The 22,408-nt window shown below is 33.8% G+C and overlaps 1 protein-coding gene across 2 annotated transcripts in view; it reads right to left on the bottom strand.

Moving 5' to 3' along the window:
• NOVA1 (NOVA alternative splicing regulator 1) overlaps positions 1-21,584 on the bottom strand; it is a 172,180-nt gene extending 150,596 nt beyond the window's left edge. For both annotated transcript variants that reach the window (XM_018066324.1, XM_018066323.1), the window contains exons 1-2: positions 21,111-21,584; positions 19,233-19,376 (exon numbers count right to left, since the gene is read on the bottom strand). In XM_018066324.1, the coding sequence (XP_017921813.1) occupies positions 19,233-19,376; positions 21,111-21,246 (280 nt within the window). In that variant the 5' untranslated portion in view covers positions 21,247-21,584. The remainder of the gene's footprint in view (positions 1-19,232; positions 19,377-21,110) is intronic.

The raw sequence follows: 22,408 nt of genomic DNA on the forward strand, positions 1-22,408 counted from the left end.
GACGTATCGAGCTTTGTCTTACTCTCATAGATTATTTCCAGAGATTGTCTGCCAGTAAGACATACTAATAAAATGCATGACTAGAAAGGAAGTCAAATTGTTATTATGTAATTATTTGATTAAAAACATTATACTGGCTCTATAAAAACTCAATTATTTTATTCTGTTAAATAATACAATTTCTATTAATAACTGAGTATAGAATAAAAGAAAAATAGTAAAAATTAACTCCATCTAGGCAAGGCCATGGTTTTTCCAGTGGTCATGTATGTATGGATGTGAGAGTTGGACTATAAAGAAAACTGAGCACCAAAAGAATGATGCTTTTGAACTGTGGTGTTGGAGAAGACTCTTGAGAGTCCTCTGGAATGCAAGGAGATCCAACCAGCCCATCCTAAGGGAAATCGGTCCTGGGTGTTCATTGGAAGGACTGATGTTAAAGCTGAAACTCCAGTATTTTGGCCACCTGATGCGAAGAGCTGTCTCATTTGAAAAGACCCTGATGCTGGGAAAGATTGAAGGCAGGAGGAGAAGGGGACGACAGAGGATGAGAGATGGTTAGATGGCATCACGGAGTCGATGGACATGAGTTTGGGTAAACTCCGGGAGTTGGTGATGGGCAGGGAGGCCTGGCGTGCTGTGGTTCATGGGGTTGCAAAGAGTCGGATACGACTAAGTGACTGAACTGAACTGGATTGATTTAAAGAGAAATGAAATTCACTAACTAGAGTAAGTTTTCATGGACTATAAAATTGAGAAGATTCATAGTTGGTAAGTATAAAAGCATCTCAAAATATTTTATAGGAAAGTATTTACCACTTGGATAATTTTGTTCTAGGTATGCAATTTCTTTAATGCATAGTCCTCGAAAAAGATGAAGTCTTGATTTAGCAAAATTTTCCAAACTGGTCAGTGTATATATATTTATCATTTATGTGTACATACCACCTAATGTGATTTACATTTTAAGCTAATTGTGTCCTCAAGGATAAATGGATTTTATTTTGATATAACCCAATGAACCAATATTATTTAAAATTTTATTAACCTTACTGCTTTATATTTATTCTTTAAAAATCAATTCTTGCAGGTACAAAAATATTTATCCTACTCTAATGAATACACTGATATTCCTTAGGGTACAGACTGCTTGCTACAAGAATTCCCTATAATATATAATTAAACATGAATCTAGCTTTCCCAGTGGTTTACCTTTTGAAATTATAACTTGGGGGCTCAGCCTGGTCAGTGCAGTAACTAGGACAGAGTACTTTCTGCCATTTTCCAGAAAGAGTTTTAACATACTAAATTCATAGCCAACCACCTTTAGTTAATTCTTTTCTTGACTAAGCAGAGCAAAATGAACGGTTGCAACATTTACTTTTGCTTTCAATATTTGCTTTCAGCTTTCATTTAAGGTGCATATCTTAAACACAATCAGAATCATGACAAATTAGATGTAAAATCTGACTGAAAAGAGAGAAGGTAAGGATACCTTCAAGATTTCTGGCCTTACAAAACTGGAAGGATGAAGCTGTAATTAAAATGAAGACTGTGTGAGAAGTAGATTTTGAGACCAGAAACATCAGAATATTTAAAATCATATCTAATTCTAACATACTTATTAGACATACATGTCATATGAAGTGGGAAGGTACATCATTAGTCTAGAGTCCAGATGAAAGGTCCAGATTGGATATAAATATTTGGTAGTCATCAAAGAACATATGCTTATTTGAAATCATGACACTGACTAAGATCACCAAGGCAGTAACAATGTAAAGAAAAAAGGGGAGAGTGGTCCGAGGACTGAGCTCAGAGAAATGAGAAGAAACCAACAAAGGAAACTCAAGGCTGCAATCGCTAGGTAGACGTAAGCTGGATGAAGAAAGAAGTTTTTCAAAGAGGCAGTGATCACCATGTCAAATGCTACATACAGATTGTATATAAAGATAACTGAGAATTGACCACTGAATTATCATCATTAAAGTCACCAGTAACCCTGACAGCAACAGTGTTTCTGGAAGGATGGGGTCAAAATCCTAATTAAAATAGTTTTTAAAGAAAAATGGGAGGAGAGAAACTGGAGACAGCACAACTATGGACAGGTAGTTTGAAGCATTTTACTGTTAATAGCCTGGTAACTGGAACAGGCAGTGTGATAAAGAGAATATGCCCTTTTTTTTTTAACACTGGAGAAATAACAGTATGTTTGTAGGTTGAGAAAAAAGAATAGACTAGGAGAGGGGAATTGATAACCCAAAAAAGAAGAAAGAATCTCTAAAAAACATCTTGAGTACCCCAGAAGGCATGGAATCTAGAATAAAAGTAAAGCATTGGCCTTTCCTAGGGGCAGGGACAGCTTATCAGAATAAGAGAAAATATAGACCATGTAGGTACTGAAATAGTTAGGTTGCTAGATCTAATGGTGGAAGCTTGTGAAATTTTGTTCAGTTACTTTTTTCATCAGTGAAATAGGGAGGGTAAAATCATCAATCCAGTATGAATGACAGGATATTCTGTAATTGATACTTAAATTCATCATATATTGTGGGGCCTCCTGCCTTAGTTACCAAAAAAAGCCAAAATGTTACACGAAAGAAGAAAGTTGGGGTTATTTTCAGCCTTCACAGCCTATTCCAAATTGCTCTATTTCTCAAAACCATACCCTAATATAAACAGAGATAACACTTAGTGATCTCTACCCTAGGCAAATATACGTTCCTCTTTTGTAAACTGTCAACTTTCAGTATTACTCTCATTTCAATTCGACGATTTCATTGTCATTGTACACATTCTAAGTAACTAAAATAAACATACTGCTCTAAAGATTTGGCCCATAATATTCAATAATTCTGGAATTCAAATTACCTTTTGCAAAAAGTTTCTCATTTCATTTTTTACTATAGCATTTAGTATTTTTATATTTTCAAAAGTGTAACATTCTAAATACAAAACTGAATTTACTCAATACCATAACATTCACTAATATTTTATATTTTCTATAAAGCAATCCCCAAATCAATATGATTTTAATTACATTTATTGTCCTCAAAGGAGCATTCACACAAAACAAAATCATATATACTGTTGTTTTTGTTATCATAGTATTAGATAAACCTAAAATATTTAATATGTATATATTTACGATGTAAGGATACTGAATATAGCATTAAGCTTATATACTAGTTATAATACAATATAGGCAAATAATAAAAAAGAATTTTACCATAATGTCAATGAAGAATTTTTGTGATGACTCACGGAAAATAGGAATACTTGTTAAGAAATGTAAAGCAATAAATCGTGACCCCTAAAAGACACTCTTCATAACACTACATCAGTAAATTTTGCTAGATCTTTCATGGAAGTTGCATGAACTAAAATTCTTAAGGTCTTCACAGAAGCAACTGAAAATTTAAGCTAAAAAACAAGCCTTATGAATCATCACGTATTTTATTAAATATCTACTTTTATCCTTCTATACACTATGACTTTTTTCTGACTAATGGGAATTTTCAGAAATCTTAGTATCCTGAAAAAGATCATGAAAGCGAGTATTAAATATCCTACATGCCACTTGATTTATTCCTATTGAAGCTCTGATCAATATTTTTAATGTATAATGAAGAAAGAGGGACTAACCAATCACGTTAATTTTTAAGAGTCTTAATACAAATAAGTCCACATGCTGCAGATGAGATTTAATCTAGTTAAATATTATAAAATCATGCCCCTAGTTTTTATCCCAACTGTATGGGTTAAAAACAAACAAACAAAGCTCTGCATATATTCAGGGGTATGAAAGAACATATTTTTAGGCTATGGAAGCAAAAATATCCACATAGGTGAGACTGGAAGGCCACCACAGAACCTTCGTAAGTCCATTAACCAAAAGAGGCGATTTGTTGAAAACTCACTTCAAATTATAACAACCAATATCATTTGTAATTATCTACTAAAAAGATGAACCTATATAAAAAGGCATTTGTAAAGTCTGAAAGAATACATATCAAATTATTTATATTAATTATCCGAAAAGATAAGGAAAGGCTAACTAGCTTTCTTTGTAATACTTGCATTTTTATAATAATTAAGTTATTAAGAGAAAAAAATAACTTAAAAAAATCCTTAGAGCAAGGTTTCCTTTTTACTACCCCGTTAATATAATTTATTTTGCATTAGAGTCTCTGCTTTAAACATAGTATTATTAAATGTAACAAACATGAGAAGGAGATGAAAAAAGATGTCATAAAATGCCTATTATATGTCAGGTATTATGTAAAATGGTTTTATATTTTTCCCTTTGTGATATCTACACTAATATCTTATATCTATGAAAGAGGAACTAATCACACACAGATGAGAAAATCAGAGGTCCAAGAAGATTAAAAGATTTGACCAAAATCATACTAGTTAAGTGGCAGAGCTTGGATTCAAACTCTGCTCTGTCTGACATCACATGTTCTCTAGGAGTCTTGTATTCCGTCTTATATCTCCAGAAAGCATTAAAAAGTACTGATATGGCTTGACAATTCCTTAATAAACTCTACTGTAAAATATCAAAGCATATTATCTTCATAAAAACTTTGGTTATAGTAAGCACTATCATAGGGATTTGACTAGATCTTACTAACCTTAAGACTACAGTTTAACAAATCTCTAGAGCAGTGGTTATATATGATCTAAAATCCGAAAGGCAAATCGTACAATGCTAAACAGAATAACCGAACGATTTCATGTAAATAACTTCATAGACAAGGCAAAAATTCAAACTCTTTTAATGTCTAACAGCAATATAAAGATGGGAAACATACAGACAACACCAAGAGTTCTATGTTTACAGAGGTCTGGTCAGAACAGAAAACGTGTTTTATGTCTCTATTTTGCTTAATTAGTACAGTTGTGCTTTCAATCGTAAAACTGAAATCTGAAGGATTTCCAGATGAATAGGGGGAATTACCATCCATAAAAAATATCTATTTCTCAGTGCTGGGTCAAATGTGGCAATTTGGTAAACCTTACCTAAATTCTGAATACTCTATTTTTGAACTCAAATTAATAAGCAGTCTGATGCGGAGTGTTATAGAATAACAGTAAATAAATAGGTTAATCATTTTTAACTTTCTATATGACATATTTTAACCTTCACTATCTTATTTTCCTCAACTATAAAACAGATATAGAAAATTCCTGGCTGGCTACACTGATATTTAAGTATAGTGATGTAACATCTAATTATGTCATGATTAGTAAACTACTTTTATGTACTACTGACTTATAATAAGTTTTAGTTATAGTTTTAGACTTTTAAAAACAGGACTATGACTTTTCCCAGTAATGGTCACAGAGATAGCTTAAATATGTACATAAAAGAATTCAGAGCCTGGCTCTTTAAAAGATACTGAAATTACTAAATGTTATTTGAAACAATTCCTAAACATAAAATATCTTCAAAAGTTTCCTCAAACAGAATTGTATTTGTCCTGCATATTTTTAGTCAAAAAATGTACACAGTCCTTAATTATTAATTTATCACTTTCCGTTACCTAAATTATCTCCCTCACATTACAGTTTCTACTTATTTTCAATGCAGTCTGTTGAAGCATTTGAAAAGTTTTCAGAAATTTTTTGATAAAAGCAGTATTTTTAAAAATTCAAAAATAATTGTTCCAGAAACTTGAAATATGATTTTACAGTTGAGTATTTTATCATAAAAGGGCAATGTGTATTGAAGCTCACTTTAAATGGTTTTATAAATGGTATACAGACATAGAAGCTCCATGCTTTTTCTATTAATATCTATACATTTCCTAAAAACACCATTTTCAGTTCTTAATTATTTATTTTACTAAATCATTTTCGGCTATATCAAATATATTAGCATTATTATTTCTTAACAAAAATACAATATATGTAACTACTATTCACATTCATCTGTCAAACTGTATGCTGCTTACTTGCAGATCTCATTAATTTTCACAAACTCCAGAGAATAAGTTAGTTACTAAGAGAGATCCCAAGTAGATCATTTTAGTGACAAACAGATTTTTTGCAAAGGCTGAAAACAAGAATTTACAAAGTAAAAGGTCTGTCAGCATTCTAAGCCCACCAGCAAAAGACTGTAAAATAAAAGTAGCAGTCTTCCACTGTAAAATTACTAATCTTAGTAATATAGTACATTAAACATGCCATTTGAGATATATGCCAACGTAAACTGCCACATATGGCATATCTAGCTTATTATCACAGTTTGTGTTTTCACATCTAGAGTCATTCTAGTTTTTAAACAAGATGTCAAATATACCAGTGTAGCTAAAAATATGATAAAGCTTTCAAAGGAACATACCTTTCTTTAAACAAAATAGGTACATACTTCAGAAGAAAGAATGTCAAACATTACTGTAATGAAATATGGCTGGAAATCTTCATTGAAAATATACATGTAAATGTAAAATAGAGGATCATCTTAAAGGCAGAATTCACGAGATGTTAAATTTAATGTCACAATTCACATACCCAGAGTTTCTTCACAAACTTTTTCAGAGAGAATCGCATTGGTTCTGCAATGTATGCAGTCATCTTACCTACATTATCTGTCCCTTAAAGCACAAGTTATGTTACCATATCATGATATGTGTCTCAACTTGAAGGCAATGAGACTCTGCTTATGCTTCCTTTTTATACTGAAATCAATCTTGAGTTACACAACTGGTATTATTAAATTATGAACAGCACTTAAATAAAGATTACACAGTGAATATTTTTGTTTCAAATTCCCATCTGGTGCTTAATGTCACTTCAGCTGTTCAATTTTTTAATGTTTCTCTACACAGCTAGCCAATAATTCCACAAATAAGTATAAATGCTAGAGAAATTTTAATCCCATTTTCTAAATGTGAAACAGTGTCATATTTTTCACAATCACTTTTTAAACTCATCTGGAGTTGATAAATTATCAATTAAGACTGATTCTTATATGAAATAAACATATATTAATGATGGAGAATCCTGCTGAATCTCAATAATCAATTGAAATTCCAAACAAAATAATTACACAACAGAGAATCACCTAACAATGAATAAAGAGCTTCAATTTTTTTCATTGACATAACACACACCAATGTCTACCACATACCAAAACTTCTGTGTTTGAACACTACCAAAAACTAAAATTCGCACATTAAAAATGCATATGTTGTACAAATCACTAATTTTCATCAAAATAAAAATAAATGTTCATATACCAAGAGAGCTAGAAACTAGGCCTACATATTCATATAATTTAAGGAAGGTGAAAATTTTTATCAGCTATATGATTCTAAATAGCTATTAATCAAAGGCAAACTAGTTTAAAAAAAAAAAACCGCTTGAGTCACTAACTTTAAATGCACCTGTGTAAACAACAGGTTACATAAGTGTGAATGAATGTGAAAAACCAGTTTCTATCTCCAGAGCTTTCCTGAATATAGCAAAACATTCCTCACTGACATTTTTCAGTGGGACATTCAATGGGTCCCACACCTTTTTCCTCTACCCTCAGCACATAGTTGCTTAATAAAAGATAGCTTCTGTGTTTTCTAAATTTCTTTTCTGTATCACTAGTTGTCTCACCCTTCCCTTACTCCTTTTAGTCTTCTCTTTAATTCTACTTATAAAGCTGAGGCAGACTCTCTAGTCTACTACCCTGCTTTCAGATAACTAAGGCAATCCTTCTGCCACCATGCAAATATCACTATTCAGATTTATAGAAATATTATATTTTAATTATAGTACTCTGTCATTCATTTAAAAAACATAATAGATGTATTTTTTCTTTAAAATATTTCTTGCTAATGAATGTCCCCAAAATGAATATTCTTCAATCATACTCTTCTCTTTTACATTTGTAATACATTTTCTCTTATCTGTACAATTAATGACAATATCTCCCTAGTCCCACTCCTTCCCCACAGCAATATCTACTTTTTATCCCAGTAATATCAAATAACTTTTGGATCCCTGAATATACCAGGGGTATTTTTTCATAATTTTGTCACTATGTATACAGTGTCTGCTTCAAGTGACCTTCCACTCCTGTCTACCAGGCAAATTAAAATTCAACCTTCAAAACTCTGTCAGCTCCTGTTTGAAGTCTTTTTTGAAGTATACCCTCTTCTCTCAAGATCTTGTCACTGACGGGGGCAGTTTCCACTTCCAGACATAATTCTATCATTATACAATTATCAATTTTCATCATAACCAGATGTTTATCTTTATTGTTTATATTGCTCCCCTGCTTGAGAGTAAGATCTGCAGAGAATTGCATATTTAGTCCCAACCCCAGAGGGAGCACGTAAATGTCCACCAGAAAGTTAAAATCTGGCCATAGTGGCAGAAAATGCAGGGGAAGCAGTCAAATAAAGAAATACTTAAGAGTTATTTTAATCCATTACTCTTCATGAATTCTTAAAAAATAAACTGAATTTATAAATATGTGGGAAGATCCCCTGGAGGAAGGCATGGCAACCCACTCCAGTATTCTTGCCTGGAGAATCCCATGCACAGAGGAGCCTGGTAGGTTATAGTCCACAGGGTTGTAAAGAGTCATACACAACTGAAGCAACTTAGCACACACACACGCAATGGGCTAAGCATGAAACGAAATATATTTATTTATTAAATCTTCGAAGTTTCACTGGTTTACTGTAGTAAAAATGAAACAATCTGTTTTATGAGATGAACACTAACACTTCATACCTCTCTAAATTCTGTTTAAGAAAGCATTTAAAAGATTTTGAAGAAAACCATATTTAATAACTTTCCTAAAATTTTAATTTCAAATAAAGTATACAAGTTAGTCAAACTCAAAACGTATAAATTCCAATCTACTACAACAGTTGGTATGCTTTTCTCATGAGTAAAAAGAATTTTAGTGCAGCTTCTAAAAGTTGTAATATATTTATACCTTTACTTCTCCACTATGGGGGGGAAAGAGATATTAAAATATATTAAAAACAAAAATTTAGTAATCCTATTTTTAATAATGTAATCTTAATTTAGTGGTTAGTAATCTTTGATTTTCAAGGTATCTTAAGAAAAGTGATCAGTAGATTATTCCTTACCACATAGGTAGCCATGTGGCAAAGTATGATGTAATATAACTCTGACATCTCATACACAGGTACTTTTTATTATTTTATTAATAAATAAATGTTAGTTAAGCTCACGTTTCTTAAGACAGTATTTTTAAATTAATCTTCATCTGGGAGATGGCTTTGAAGTACTGTAATATTGGCTTTCACTTTTCTTTACAGAAGACAACATGCTAACTAGAAAATGAAATTCTACTCTTCTTTCTTAAGACCTAGTCCATGTTTATCTTAACATGTCTATAGCCATTTCTTAACTGATTGATTTTTGAACTCATTACTTATCCAAAATCAGATTTTTCTCACACACAAACTCATTACTTATTCAAAATCAGATTTTTCTCACACATATACCCCTAAGAAACTAGAAATACAATAAACAACTAAAGATGAATTGCCTTCTACATCCACTGTATTGATACTATCCCATTAAACTAGAAATATAATGAAAAACTGAAGGTTGCTTCTACATCCAAAACACTCACAGATGAAGCCCAGACTGGTCATTCATTCAATCACACATTCACTCATTCATATTTAAAATGCCACAAATGTTTAAACCACTGAGTTACATGCTGAACATATAGCAAGCATGTAGGATGACAAATTTTTTCATATCAGTGAAGCTTAATGCTAGTAGTCTACTAAAGTAAGTAAAGACTATGACAAAATTTTTTGTTTTAATTTAAATCCATGAAGGAAAAATACCTTCAAAATCACATTAAGTAACTTCTGTAATTATGTTAGAAAGTAGTCCTTAAGCCTATAATGAAATGCAAAGAGCATCAGAATTCTAATTAACCAAGAAATAGACCAATTTAATGAAATGGGTAGACAAAAAAGAAAATAATTATATTTTAAAATTAATAACTACTTTATTATATATCTTACTTTTACTTAGACTGCCTTAAAATTAGCCTCATGTTTATTTCTTAATCATAATACTCTGTCCTTTTAAAACCAATTGTTATGAATATCTAGCCAAATATGCAATACTGAAGGAAATTTTGTAAGTCAAAAATATGGAAAATATATATATACTTGAAAGCAGAATTTGACTTAGAAAGTCTACATTTTTTTAGCAAAGCCAATACTCAGTTTAACCAAAAGTGAAGAAATTAAAAAGTTGAGATGAGGAACAAAGGAAGGGGGAAAATAAGAAGAAAAGAAGGAAAAGAAAAGACTTTGGAAATGAAGGAAAGTAACAAAAGTTGTAGAAATCAAATCACCCCAAATACTGTCACTTTCAAGCAATACAGTTTTGAAAATACAGAAAATGACCAGTTTATATTCCAGGCAATATAATCTATCAGATCATTTGTTTTTTAATATATGGTAAAGAGGACCTGTCTTTGGCCTTAGAGTATACCAAATCAAAATCAACAATTACTGTAAAATAACTACTGTGCTTTCAACTTAGTAAAAAAGTGGGGGTGGGGAGTGTATTTATTTTAAAACTAGGTGAGAGAAATGGTGACATATCCTCAGAGTCATATTCAAAAAGAGGAGAGAAAAAAAAAGGGGGAAAGCAAAAAGAGAATAAACTACCTACTAAAACTGTATCACAAATTCAAAATCGTATTTAAAAGTTGAGGACAATTATTGGCCTATATCACTCTTTGTATGTTAGTTTTCTCAACTGTTAAATAAAGATTCTGGAAAAGATCACACTTAAGCACCATTTCATTCATCTAGTTCCACAATCCCATAATTTTTCCTATTCCTTTAAATGAAAAAATAAAAAGCCTCTTCGATACTCCTAAGCCCCTTTAATACTCACTAAGTCACTGCCAGAGATGCCATATAATATTAAAAAAAAAACCTAAGGAGACAGTAACAGTTAAGAACAACAGTTTAGGATGATGTAAAACATACCCATAGTCCTTTACAAAGAAAAGATGCTTTGTAATAATTTTAATTGATAATGACCAAAGGATACCTGGACTCATAGGAAGTATCTATAAATACATATAATAATTAATAAGAGAAAAACTTCCAGACAGATTTCATAGTGAAGAATGAAACTAGACTTTTTTAAAATGTACTTTCCTGGCTTAAAAAATTAACTAGTCTTAGAAAAAATAACAACACAGGATTTATACAAAGAATAAAATTATGTGTGTAAGTGCACAGTCTCCAAGTATAGGCTTAATTGCGCCCAACACTAACTCCTTCAAAAACAAGTATTTCAAAAATGAACATAACCAAAATTGAAAAGTTGCAGTTATTCAAAAACATTTAGCAACATAAAACAAAAATATATACCGAATTCTCTACTATTCTGTGTTAATAAAGTGTACTACCCCATTCCTTCTATTCTATCCTTCTAATTACTAAATCTTAAAGTCACTGCCCTATCTAAGTACTAGGACAGCAAATTATTAACAATTTAAATGAAGGCAACTTTCTTCAACAATGATTTCCAAAAATTCAATCAACATAGTATTATTTATTATATCTTAGAAAAAATGCAGGATTTGAAGTCTTATTTAATTAATAAGTTCATTATGTGAAAATTCATCCTACAAATGAATTATGGGGCCTTCAATGCGTAACTGTTTTCAAAAATCGTTAAAAAAGAAAAGTTACTCTTCAAAGTTTCAAAAAGTATGCCAAGCATCACAGGAAAAGTAAGAAACACTACAGTCTAAAAATTAAACATTACTGAGTTCAGAATAAAGTCACTGATATTGAAAATATACTGAACATCAGTAAGACATAAAACAGGTCTTGAAATAAAAAAATATTAATTTTAGAAGTATCAATTACTAAATGAGTATAAGAATAATTTAAAAAAAATGTTTTATTTTCCACACCAAATAATCTTACCTGAATCATTTTGCTGTTAAAAAACTCAAGATACTGATTTCATTTTTCATCTGGTCCTGTCAACGATGCTATGACAGGCCCTGCAGGAAGCAGCAAAAGATCAATGATGGAGTGTAGATATTACGTGTTTTCATGATCAAGTATGTCATGGAAAAGGATATCCATATCGTGGTTTGAAACTTAGCAATGTTGAAAATATCTCAAAAAGTTTGTTTATGTATATAATATTTTTTCTATTTTGTAGTCTTAAAATGTTTTTTCTTATTAAATATCTTCTTTATCAAAACATCTTACATGTGAAATTTTAAAGAATATATTGATGAGAATTAATAAAATAACATTCTACAATATAAAAAATAAAAAATCTTGATTAAAAAGTAAAATATGTTTAAAAGTGGAAGAATGATACTCTCCACTTCTAGAGATGATTATTTTAATCACCTTTCCCACAATTACTATAATTACTAATAAATTACCAATTATTCATAACCAAATTAAGATAAAATTTTAAACTCCTTTTTTCTTACAGACAGTAACTTCAGAATCAAATAGTTACTGGCCACTCTTGTAAAAATTCCTTCAAGATAAGTAAATGGGTTCCAAAAATCTGCAAACTCCAAAACTTAATTACTCCTGAGTAACTGACAAGTTAAGAGTCAATGGATACCAAAAAATATAACTTAGTGAGACTAACAAAAAGTCAAAATAATGAAACTGCTTCACAAAGAATCCAAACAACATTTCAAAATTCTGAATTATTTTAAAATGGTATAGCACTTTGCCAGATTTAAGAACTGTTTTCTGTGCAAAGGCCAACTGATAAACAGGACTGTGATGAAACATCTAACTAATGTGAATACTATTAGAACATACAGGAAACTTCTGTATGTGTCATAGAAGCATACTGTCTACCTTTCAAATAGATCAAGAAATTGAAAACAAAAGAAATGAATGACAGACTTTTTAAAAGTTTTTATTATAATCAACTTTTAATTTACTTAGAATAAATTGTGGTCAAAAACCATTTCAACAGCACTCCTATGTTAAGCTAAAACATCCTAAAAACATTTTTTAACGTACTATTCCTGTCTTGTTTATTGGAACACATCAAAACACTCAGCAAAGTCTGTTTGTCAAAGTCCCTAACATGCTAAAAAGATACTACTTAATTTTACATAGGTTCTTTCTCTTATAAAATAAACAAATGTTAATTTAGGATAATAATTTTAAAAGAACTCCAATGTACTTCCACTTATTTCCATTCACTTATGATTTGAAAATATACCTGTGGAACAAGTAACTTTAAATAAATTTTAACTTAAGGTTATTTGATTTTTATTCCTACACCTAAAGTCCCCCTCTCCTTTTATGTAGATTCTACCAGATTCATGGAAATCATTTTAGCTGCAAATATATCCATATAAAAAGTGGAAAAGTTGATATCGTATCTTTAAAGAACAGGATGAAGAAATTTCACCAACCCAAGCATCAAAAGCACTGAAAAGCACTGCTTCATTTCTTGCATGTTACGGTTTATACCATGACACTTCAGTCTCTGAGGGTCAGGTTAATTAAGCTCCATAGCAGCTGCAGTGCAATGTGAGACACACACTCCTGCAGTTCCCACCAGTCCAGTCCAATTACCTGTAGTATTCCAGCACTGGACAAGTGACAACCAACCTCTTCTCTCTAGTCACTTGCTCCCACTGGTCTACTGATAAATGTTAGAACAAACTAACCTCTTTTTGGAAAAGACTGCAAAGCTGAATGCACCTGCTGCAGGCTGCAATGATGAGTCCCAGAGAGATGTTTGTCAGTCAGATCTCTGCAGATGTTGTTTAACTTTATGCTAGAGCTGCATCCAAAGATGGAAATGAGATGGCAATCAAGCACAAGTCTCCCACCCTCATCCCCCCCCCATTTTATTCTGAAAAGCTGCACTTGCTCATAAAAGTTATCCTTTAAAATATAGCTCCACTAAACTGCAAATAACTGAGACTAAACTCTGTGGCAAAAACATATAGTATCAATAAATGGTGCTGAGAAAACTGGACAGCTACATGTCCAGAATGAAATTAGAACACTTCCTAACACCATACACAAAGATGAACTCAAAATGAATTAAAGACCTAAATGTAAGACCAGAAACTATAAAACTCTTAAGAGGCAGAACACTCGATGACATAAATCAAAGCAAGATCCTCTACGACCCACCTCCTAGAGTAAGGGAAATATAAACAAAAGTAAACAAGTGGGACCTGATTAAACTTAAATATATACACATACACACACACACATATATATATATATATATATATAGTACTGAATTTTAGTTAACAAGTGGCATAACTGTGTTCAGCAAATGTTACTTATAATATTTAAGAGGAAAATTAATTCTTTTAAGCCAGAGCAAAACAAAAGAACAGAACTATAAAAAGACATGTTTCTAACTGGTGGTTTATAGCTTGGTTTCTAGTGATACCACACACTCCTTAGAATTCCCAAGACACAGATCATTTTTCCTCATTGTATATTACATGAAACATCTTCGATACACAAATATTGAACTATTTTACCAATTGTGTTCACTATTTTTAGACTATTTTGAAATCCTTTGGGGGTGATATTTGCAAGGCAATTTTGCTAGACATACTGTATCATTTTACAATGTCAAAAATTTTAAATGAACTATTTTTCCAAAATCTAGAAGGTTTCAAATAGCAAAATTCAAAGTGACCTTGTGCTATAATAATTCATGAAAACAATGACTCTATAAATTGATGATATTCCATAACCTACTAAATCAATGATAGAAGATATAATAACATCAGGGTGAAATTTTAAAAAGAAGCAAATTAAATGAACAGCTAACATTTTTAATGCTGATTCAATCTTTCTAAAAAATTTCATACCACAAAACATTTGCTTTCATGAGTTAAGTATAAAAATTATATCTTTCAGAAACTACAATTTTAATACAGATGTGCTATGCCACTAACATTCCTTTATATGTTGACTTTTCCTATTACTTAAAATGAGAAATAACACCTTAAAAATACAACAAATTTTCAGACAGATATTAATGTATAAGTGAAAGCTTATGGTTCCTCCTACAACTGAGGATATAGAGAGATAAAATATAAAAAACCCACAACAATAAGTAGTATGACAAATACAAATATCACAACTTTAAAGAAAAAAACGTTATGTGTTAGCAACTCTTTGACAATACTAAAACCAAAACAGAACAATGTAATTGACAGCTATCGTTACTAAATTCAACAATACTGCAAATTATACTTTATTTTCTACTTCTTATAATTATATTTACCTACTAATTTTGCCTTAAAACATATGCCAATAAATTTCTAAGATGCAAAGCATCTTAGATCCAAGAAAAGAGTATAGACTGCAACTTTCAGAGGCTATAACAAAAGTATTCATTCACCTTGTACTACTAATACGATAATACTCTTCCTTCAACAATGTAAATAAAATAAGTGATCTTTTTTAAACTTCACAAACTCCTCTTATTTCTAAAAGAATGCTCATTCTTACACAATCCCAGTCCTAAAGGTTAAATTGGCCAGTGAATGTTCCCCCTGTCAAAATTAAGGCAATGTAAGGTTATTCACTTCACTAAAAGAAAATTTCACTTACATTCTGCTTTTTCTTGATTTTTAAAGATTTTACATATAAATGGTTTGTGATTTTTTAAATAAGTACCACCCAAGTTGGACAGATAAAATTACGATGCAATAAAATCCAGGGATAATGAGTTCAAGTTTTAAAGAACCAAAAAAAGTAAGTAATTTATATTAAAGGTGATCCAGTTTTATAACCACATGTATGAAAACAGTTTAAAACACACACACACAAACACACACACACACAAATATATGCTAAGATTATAAGAGAATTCCTGTTTGATATAATGAATATCTCGGGTCATATAATAGAATAAGTAAACTATGAAGTATTCTAAAATCTTGAAAATGTTTATTTTACATACCCTATGTTATTCCCAATGAATAATGTATTCAATAACTTTTCCAATTATCTGCTTGAATCATTCATTAAATGATTTTAACTGATAAAATCATCTAGTTATTAACAAACTCTAAACAATCACACCTTCAGATGTCAAATAAAGGAATAAAATAATACCATCCTATGACCATCCTGAAAATGCATACAGTAATTTATTTCCCAAAATGAGAAAGCTGTTTTTTATTAAAAGGTAATAACTCTGAGTAACCGAATTATAAAAAGGATATATAAATAAGTCAAATTAGGTTGCTTTAAACAAGTAAGAATAAAAGATATATTCACAAATCACAGGTTATAAGTTAGTATTTCATAAGATTTAGATTTTTAGAAATAGATAAATGAATTGCACAGCACTGCAAAAAGTCAAATGAATCTACTCATAGACCTTTTTTCCGATTACAGTAACTGATAAATGTACTTTACAATTCTCATCATACAATTCCCCCAAATATTTAATATATGGGCATGCTAAAATACACAATGTAATATACGGTTCTATAATTTCCAAATTCATACCAATTAAAGTACAAAAATGTTTTCTTCATCTCAACCATAAGTATAAAAAAATCACTCAAAAAACAAGGTTGCTTAACATATTTTAAAGCTATAACCAGAGGGGGAAAGAAAGTAAAACAAATATGATAAATATGAGATTATACTGGCTATAGTAAAAACAATGCACGTATCATTTGAGTTGAAATTTAATAAAACATCACCAAAGTGTGTCTGTACCCTGAAATATACACCCTGAAGAAAGTTATTCTCAAATGCATCAGTATGCTGACTAAACCTTCCAAAAACAATTACGTTGTTTTAAAACTTAAGTAATTTGAGAAAATCCATTAAGTTACACAACTGAAGCACACTTTTCCCCAAATACTCTGTCTTACAAATAAGAAACAGAAAAATGCTCCACGAAATAAACATTAGGCACATTCATTCTAATGGAATGTAGAGTCATACGTACATATATGAAACACACAAAAAAGGGCATCTCATAAATCATAGTTATATAATTTAATCATTTGAGAAGAGTAAGCTAAGTATCCACGAAGTATATCTGAGTAACAGAAGTTGAAAGTAGCTCAGAGGCTGCTATGTTAAAGAATACTAGGACTTTATATAATTCTACAGGCTTATGGTCAAGTATGAACAGAAAGACTACTAAAATTAAAGTCTATCAGAAGAAGAGAGATGTATCTATCTGTGCAGGTAATAACCTAGTTAAAACTATATTTAAATACAAAGTGCTCAGAATTATGAAAGCGTCTTATAAATTACAGGGCTTTATTTTATCCTTAAAATTGTTTCCATAGTTTGTGATTGGTTTCCACCTGTTACAGGCAGAATATAAGCCTTCTTTTATCCAGACATTTCAACTCACATTTGATCAGGTTACGTCACTACATACACAAAATTTTCTTTAACACATTCCAGTTTTCCAATGGATATTCTTGCTCTATATAAATAACATGCCTCAGAACTAGAAATGATAAAAGCAATTTCAATGTAATAAGAAAAAATGCACAACTATGTGGACTAAGAACAAAAGATCTAATTCCAGTTGTACCCTTTCCAACCCACTAAAAATAAACTATATTCAAATGAAAAGGCATTTAATTTACTATTTGGAATATCCTTGATAAACACCAATTTTCTGTAACATCTCTGCACATCTGATACCACCTCATGTATAATGCAAAAAAAGCTATTTCATTTTCATCTATTGACAGTGAATTTAATTTACCATTGCAGCTCTTTTCCTAGAACTATAACGTTATTAATTCCGCAATCAAGCTCTTTTGAATGCTTTTATTTGTACCAAGGATTTTCACAATTCCACATTGATTTTTTCCATCATAACATACCTTTTAAACATAAGAATGTGAATGTTAGCAAACTTTCCTAATGCATAAGGAAAGTTTCAAAGACAAGGAAAGCCATCTACAAAACTACACTCACAGAAAATAAACTTTTGAAGGATATCACATCTAAGAGATTACACCTTAGTTTAGCAAGTGCAATGTTTACCAAATATAGTACATTTAATTTATATAACTAAAGGATAGTTCCAACCAATCTAAAACCTTCTTATACAGTATAATGGTCCATTTTCTACAACCAAGCGATTGGCCTCCAAATGTTTTGCTTACATTCATGCCAGATGTCTTTGCTGTACTAAAGAACTCTTACTGAATTAGATCATTGAAAGCAAATCAGCTTTTATTTCCCACCAAGAAAAAAAAAAAATAAGCAGCATTGGTCCCCTCAGCACTGAACAAATATTTTTATGGTCATAAAGATGAAATAATCAAAAAACATGGCAGAAACTGCATGAAGGTAAACACAAATAATGTTTTGTCTAGGAGATACACTATTCAATTACGGAGATTTTCCAATTAAACTTAAAATCCATATATTAAGTAGGAAAATGATTTTTTAAAAGATAAATACTCAGAACTCTGTAACAGTTGAAATTTTAAAAAACACACTGAAAAGTTTAAAAAAAAAAATTATACCACCTAGGAAACTTGCCATATTCCACTGGGTTACAGTACCTACAGTACCACACAAACTGTTAACATATTTTGATCAAACACAGCTTTTAAATAACACAAATTTTGAAGCATGGTTCTACTTCTCACATAATAATATATTTCCTTGTCACAGTTAAATTAAAAACACAATATTTTAAAAATCTGGAGAGGAAGTACTTGTCCTCTTTACTCCAGGGCCAACAAACAAAGCAATGAAGCAGAAAGAGGTACATAATGGATTTAGAAAGTAAATGGTCCATTCTTTTAAGAAGCCTTTCTATCCCCTCTTCTGAATTCACTCTAGACTAATTGTCATTACAATTATGTCTGAAAACTCCAGAAGAACCCTATTTCCTGATGCCAGCTGTCCAGGTTTCTATCTTTAAATTTTCGTTTCCTTTTTTTTTTTTTTCCCCTAATCAGAAAGAAGTAGTTAGAAATACCCAGGAAGATTCAACTCGAAATTGGTCTACATCAGAGACGGAATATCGATTATAGAAACCAAAGGTAATCAAGAGTGAAAATACTTCTAAAATTATTTCACAAATACTCTAATACATCAAATATCTAAATAAAAGTCTACACTATTAAGAATTCTTTCAATACAGCACACAATACAGGTAGATCTTTTTTTTTTTTCTTTCCTTGGGGATTTATCAAACAATCTCTTCATCATTGCACCTACCTGGGTAAAAATCTTTGGACTTAGACAGCTTGATGGTGGCTCCAGTTTCTTTTTGCAATTGAACAATTGTCTGTCCTCCCTTTCCAATTATAGATCCAGCAGCATAACTAGGTATGAGAACCTTTAGAAAATATTGGCCGTCTTCTGAAAAATGCAAAGAAATACACTCCATTAAAACAATAATTTTAAACTTTGTACCCTCCCTCCACCCTCAAGAGAGAAAAACAGCAATTAAACCACTGGGCATATAGCTGCAGGAAATATGGGGTTAAATTGTTTTTATAAAGAACAAAAATAAGCCAATTACACTATAACTAAGTACGAAATGTTTCCCATTCTGTAGAATTTATACTTTTTCTAACTTGGAATTAAAATCTAAACATGTTCTATTATTTTGCAACACTGTAGAAACTGATGACTAAATTCCAGTTGTTATTCCAAACATGGAAGTCTTCCAATTCTATCTGTGGTTACTATGGTAAAACAAAACGAACTGACCCTTCAACAAAACTTCAGAGATTTATACCATGACAAACCTTCACTTCACATATTGTAAAATAAATAAATAAAAGGACGGTAAATAGTGATGAGCTATATTTATTTGACACGAGCAAACACACAAGCACTACCATTAGCCATTGCCTGTATCCTACTTAAAGTATGCAAAACAACCATTCTCCTACCAAATAATCCACCCAAACTGTAGGGTGTATTCCAAGCCTTCAATAACTGCCAGGAAATAACTCAAAGTGATGTGGACTGGCAAATCTAACTAATCCTGGAGTATTTCTTTAGCACTCCTTAGTCTACTATGATCTCGTTTAAGCTCATTAATTAAAGGACCTTAAGAATTTTGCCAATACTAAAAAGCTTAGGAGTCATTTACATCAAATACACTTAAAAGTGACCAGATAATGTTCCTTCTCCAAAAGAATCACAATTATTAAAACGGAGGGGGTGGATGAACCAAAAAAGACTGAAATGCAATGTTTTAGAAAATAAAGCCAACTCCCTAAACTTTAATTTCCGTCAAACTGATGGTGTCTTAAATAGGAAACACCCCGGTAAATCCAGCTTCCTTATGTGAACATGAACGTTCCAAATTTTTCGGGTGTGCCATTCGCAAGACCCCCATCCGGCTCTAAAGTACATGCTGTAGATAAATTCACCTCTGCCTCGATGCATTGGGTGCATTGTTAAGATGACTCCAGTGCAAATGAAGAAGCGGTACCGGTCCCGTTATAACTCATCTTCCCGGGAAGCGCAGGATGTTAACTAACAAGTCACAGTACGAGACACCCCCACCCTCGTATGCACACCCCTGAAGACAAATCAAAGATTTTTACACCGACAGTGTAAGTGCGGTAAGAGCATGCACTCTTCAAGATTTTTGCATACTACTTGTGGCCCAAACCAAGGGGATGAAGAGAGCAAAACTCTCCGGTGCCCCAGTCATTCGCTCTCCGCTACCCAAGTGCCATTTATTTATTTATTTTATCCGACTGTTAAATGCAGCGCGCATCTTCGGGCGGCCATCACCTCGCTCGGGGTCATCCTCTTCCTCCTTAACGGACCCCCTTGCCCAGGTCTAGGATATTTAAACGGTCAGCCTTTCGACCGATTCAAGGAAAAGATAGGTCTATTCCGAAAAAACCGGTCGCCATTTTGATGAATGATAAAACACAGAAATGGAAATGTATCGGGACCGGCGAGGTGCGGGGCAGGTGCAGGGGAGGGGGCGCGAGGCAGGGCGCGGGAGCCGCCGGGTTCGGGCTGGAGGTGTCCGGGCCGCGGGAGGGAGGGAGGGCGCCGGGAGGGAGGGAAGCAGGGGCGGGCGGCGGGGGATGGGGCCAGCGGGGAGGTGGAAGCGATACCCACCGCCCGTATTGGTCCTCTTGGTGCTGCCGGCTTCAGGGGGGGCTTCCAGCGGCCTTTTCCGCGAGTCCGGCGGGTCCAGGTCTATGGGAACCCCAGTGTGGGTCCCGTTCTGCTGGATGGGAGCTGCCGCCATCATGTTTGCAGTTCCTGCCGCTTCTACGGGGAGAAGGTTCTCCCTTTTGTTTTGGCTTTTTTTCTTTTTTTTTTTTTTTGCCTTTTTTTTTTTTTTTTGCTTTTGGGGTTTCTTAAGGTTGTTTTGTTTTTGTTTTTGTTTTTTTTAATCGGATCAATAGAAATCTCTTTAAGAAAAAAAAAGCAATGTTGCTGGTTTGTTCTCACTGGGGAGGGGGCAGGGCTGAAGAGCAGCTGCAGTGCAGTGTCGGAAAGGAGACAGGGGAATGGAGGGGGTGTGAGAGACGGAGGGAGAAAGAAGGAGAAGAAAGGAGAGAGGGGGAGAGAGTGGAGAAAGGAGAGGGGCGAGTGAATGAGCGGGAGGAGGGGAGCGGGGAGGACGGGCTGAGGGAGTGGGAGAGCGCGAGGGCTGGCGGGGCGCGGGGAGAAGCCGAGGAGGAGGGGAGAGCGAGGGAAAGAGTGAATGAGCAGGAGGAGGGGAAGGAGGTGGATGAGGAGAGAGGAGCGAGCGGCGGAGGAGGGCAGGAGCCGGGAAGGAGCGCGGCGGTCCCGGCGCCGCGCTAGCGCTGCGCTCGCTCCCGCTGCTGGTGCTGCCGCCGCCGCCGCTGCCGGAGCGGTTCTGCCGTTGCCTGGGCTGCTCGGCGCTGCTGCTGCTGCTGCTGCTGCTGCTGCTGCCGCCCGGTCTCGCTCATTATTTCTCCCGCTTGTGGGGGGGGGGAGGGGGAGGCTGGCGGGGAGGGAGGGGGATGACTGAGAGGGGAGGGTAGTGAGGGGTTGAGTTCGCAGACTCCCACACACTTCGCGCTCCGGTCCCTGCCTCTCAGCAGCGCCGCCGCCGCCGCCGCCTCCCTACGCTGAAGCCTCAGCCTGCGGGGGCGGGGTGGGGGGGCGCGCCTGAGGGGGAAAGAGTGTGCGTGTCTGCGCGGGAGTGAGAGCGCGCGCCGGCTGAGAGCGTGCGCGGGGGCGCGCGCCGGCGGCGGGGGCGGGGCCGGGGGCCGGGGCGCTCCTGTGGGAAGGGAGGGGTGAAAGGTCGCGGGTCCCCGGCAACACGGCTCAGGCAAACGTAAGCCGCTTGTCGCAGAAACCGAGGGGGTCCAAGAAACGCGCTAGGCTGGAAGGCGGGAAGCAGACGTTACTGACAGCCGTGCCAGCCAGTAGTGTGGAAA

Source organism: Capra hircus, chromosome 21 (assembly GCF_001704415.2).
Source record: "Capra hircus breed San Clemente chromosome 21, ASM170441v1, whole genome shotgun sequence".
Lineage (NCBI taxonomy): Eukaryota > Metazoa > Chordata > Mammalia > Artiodactyla > Bovidae > Capra > Capra hircus.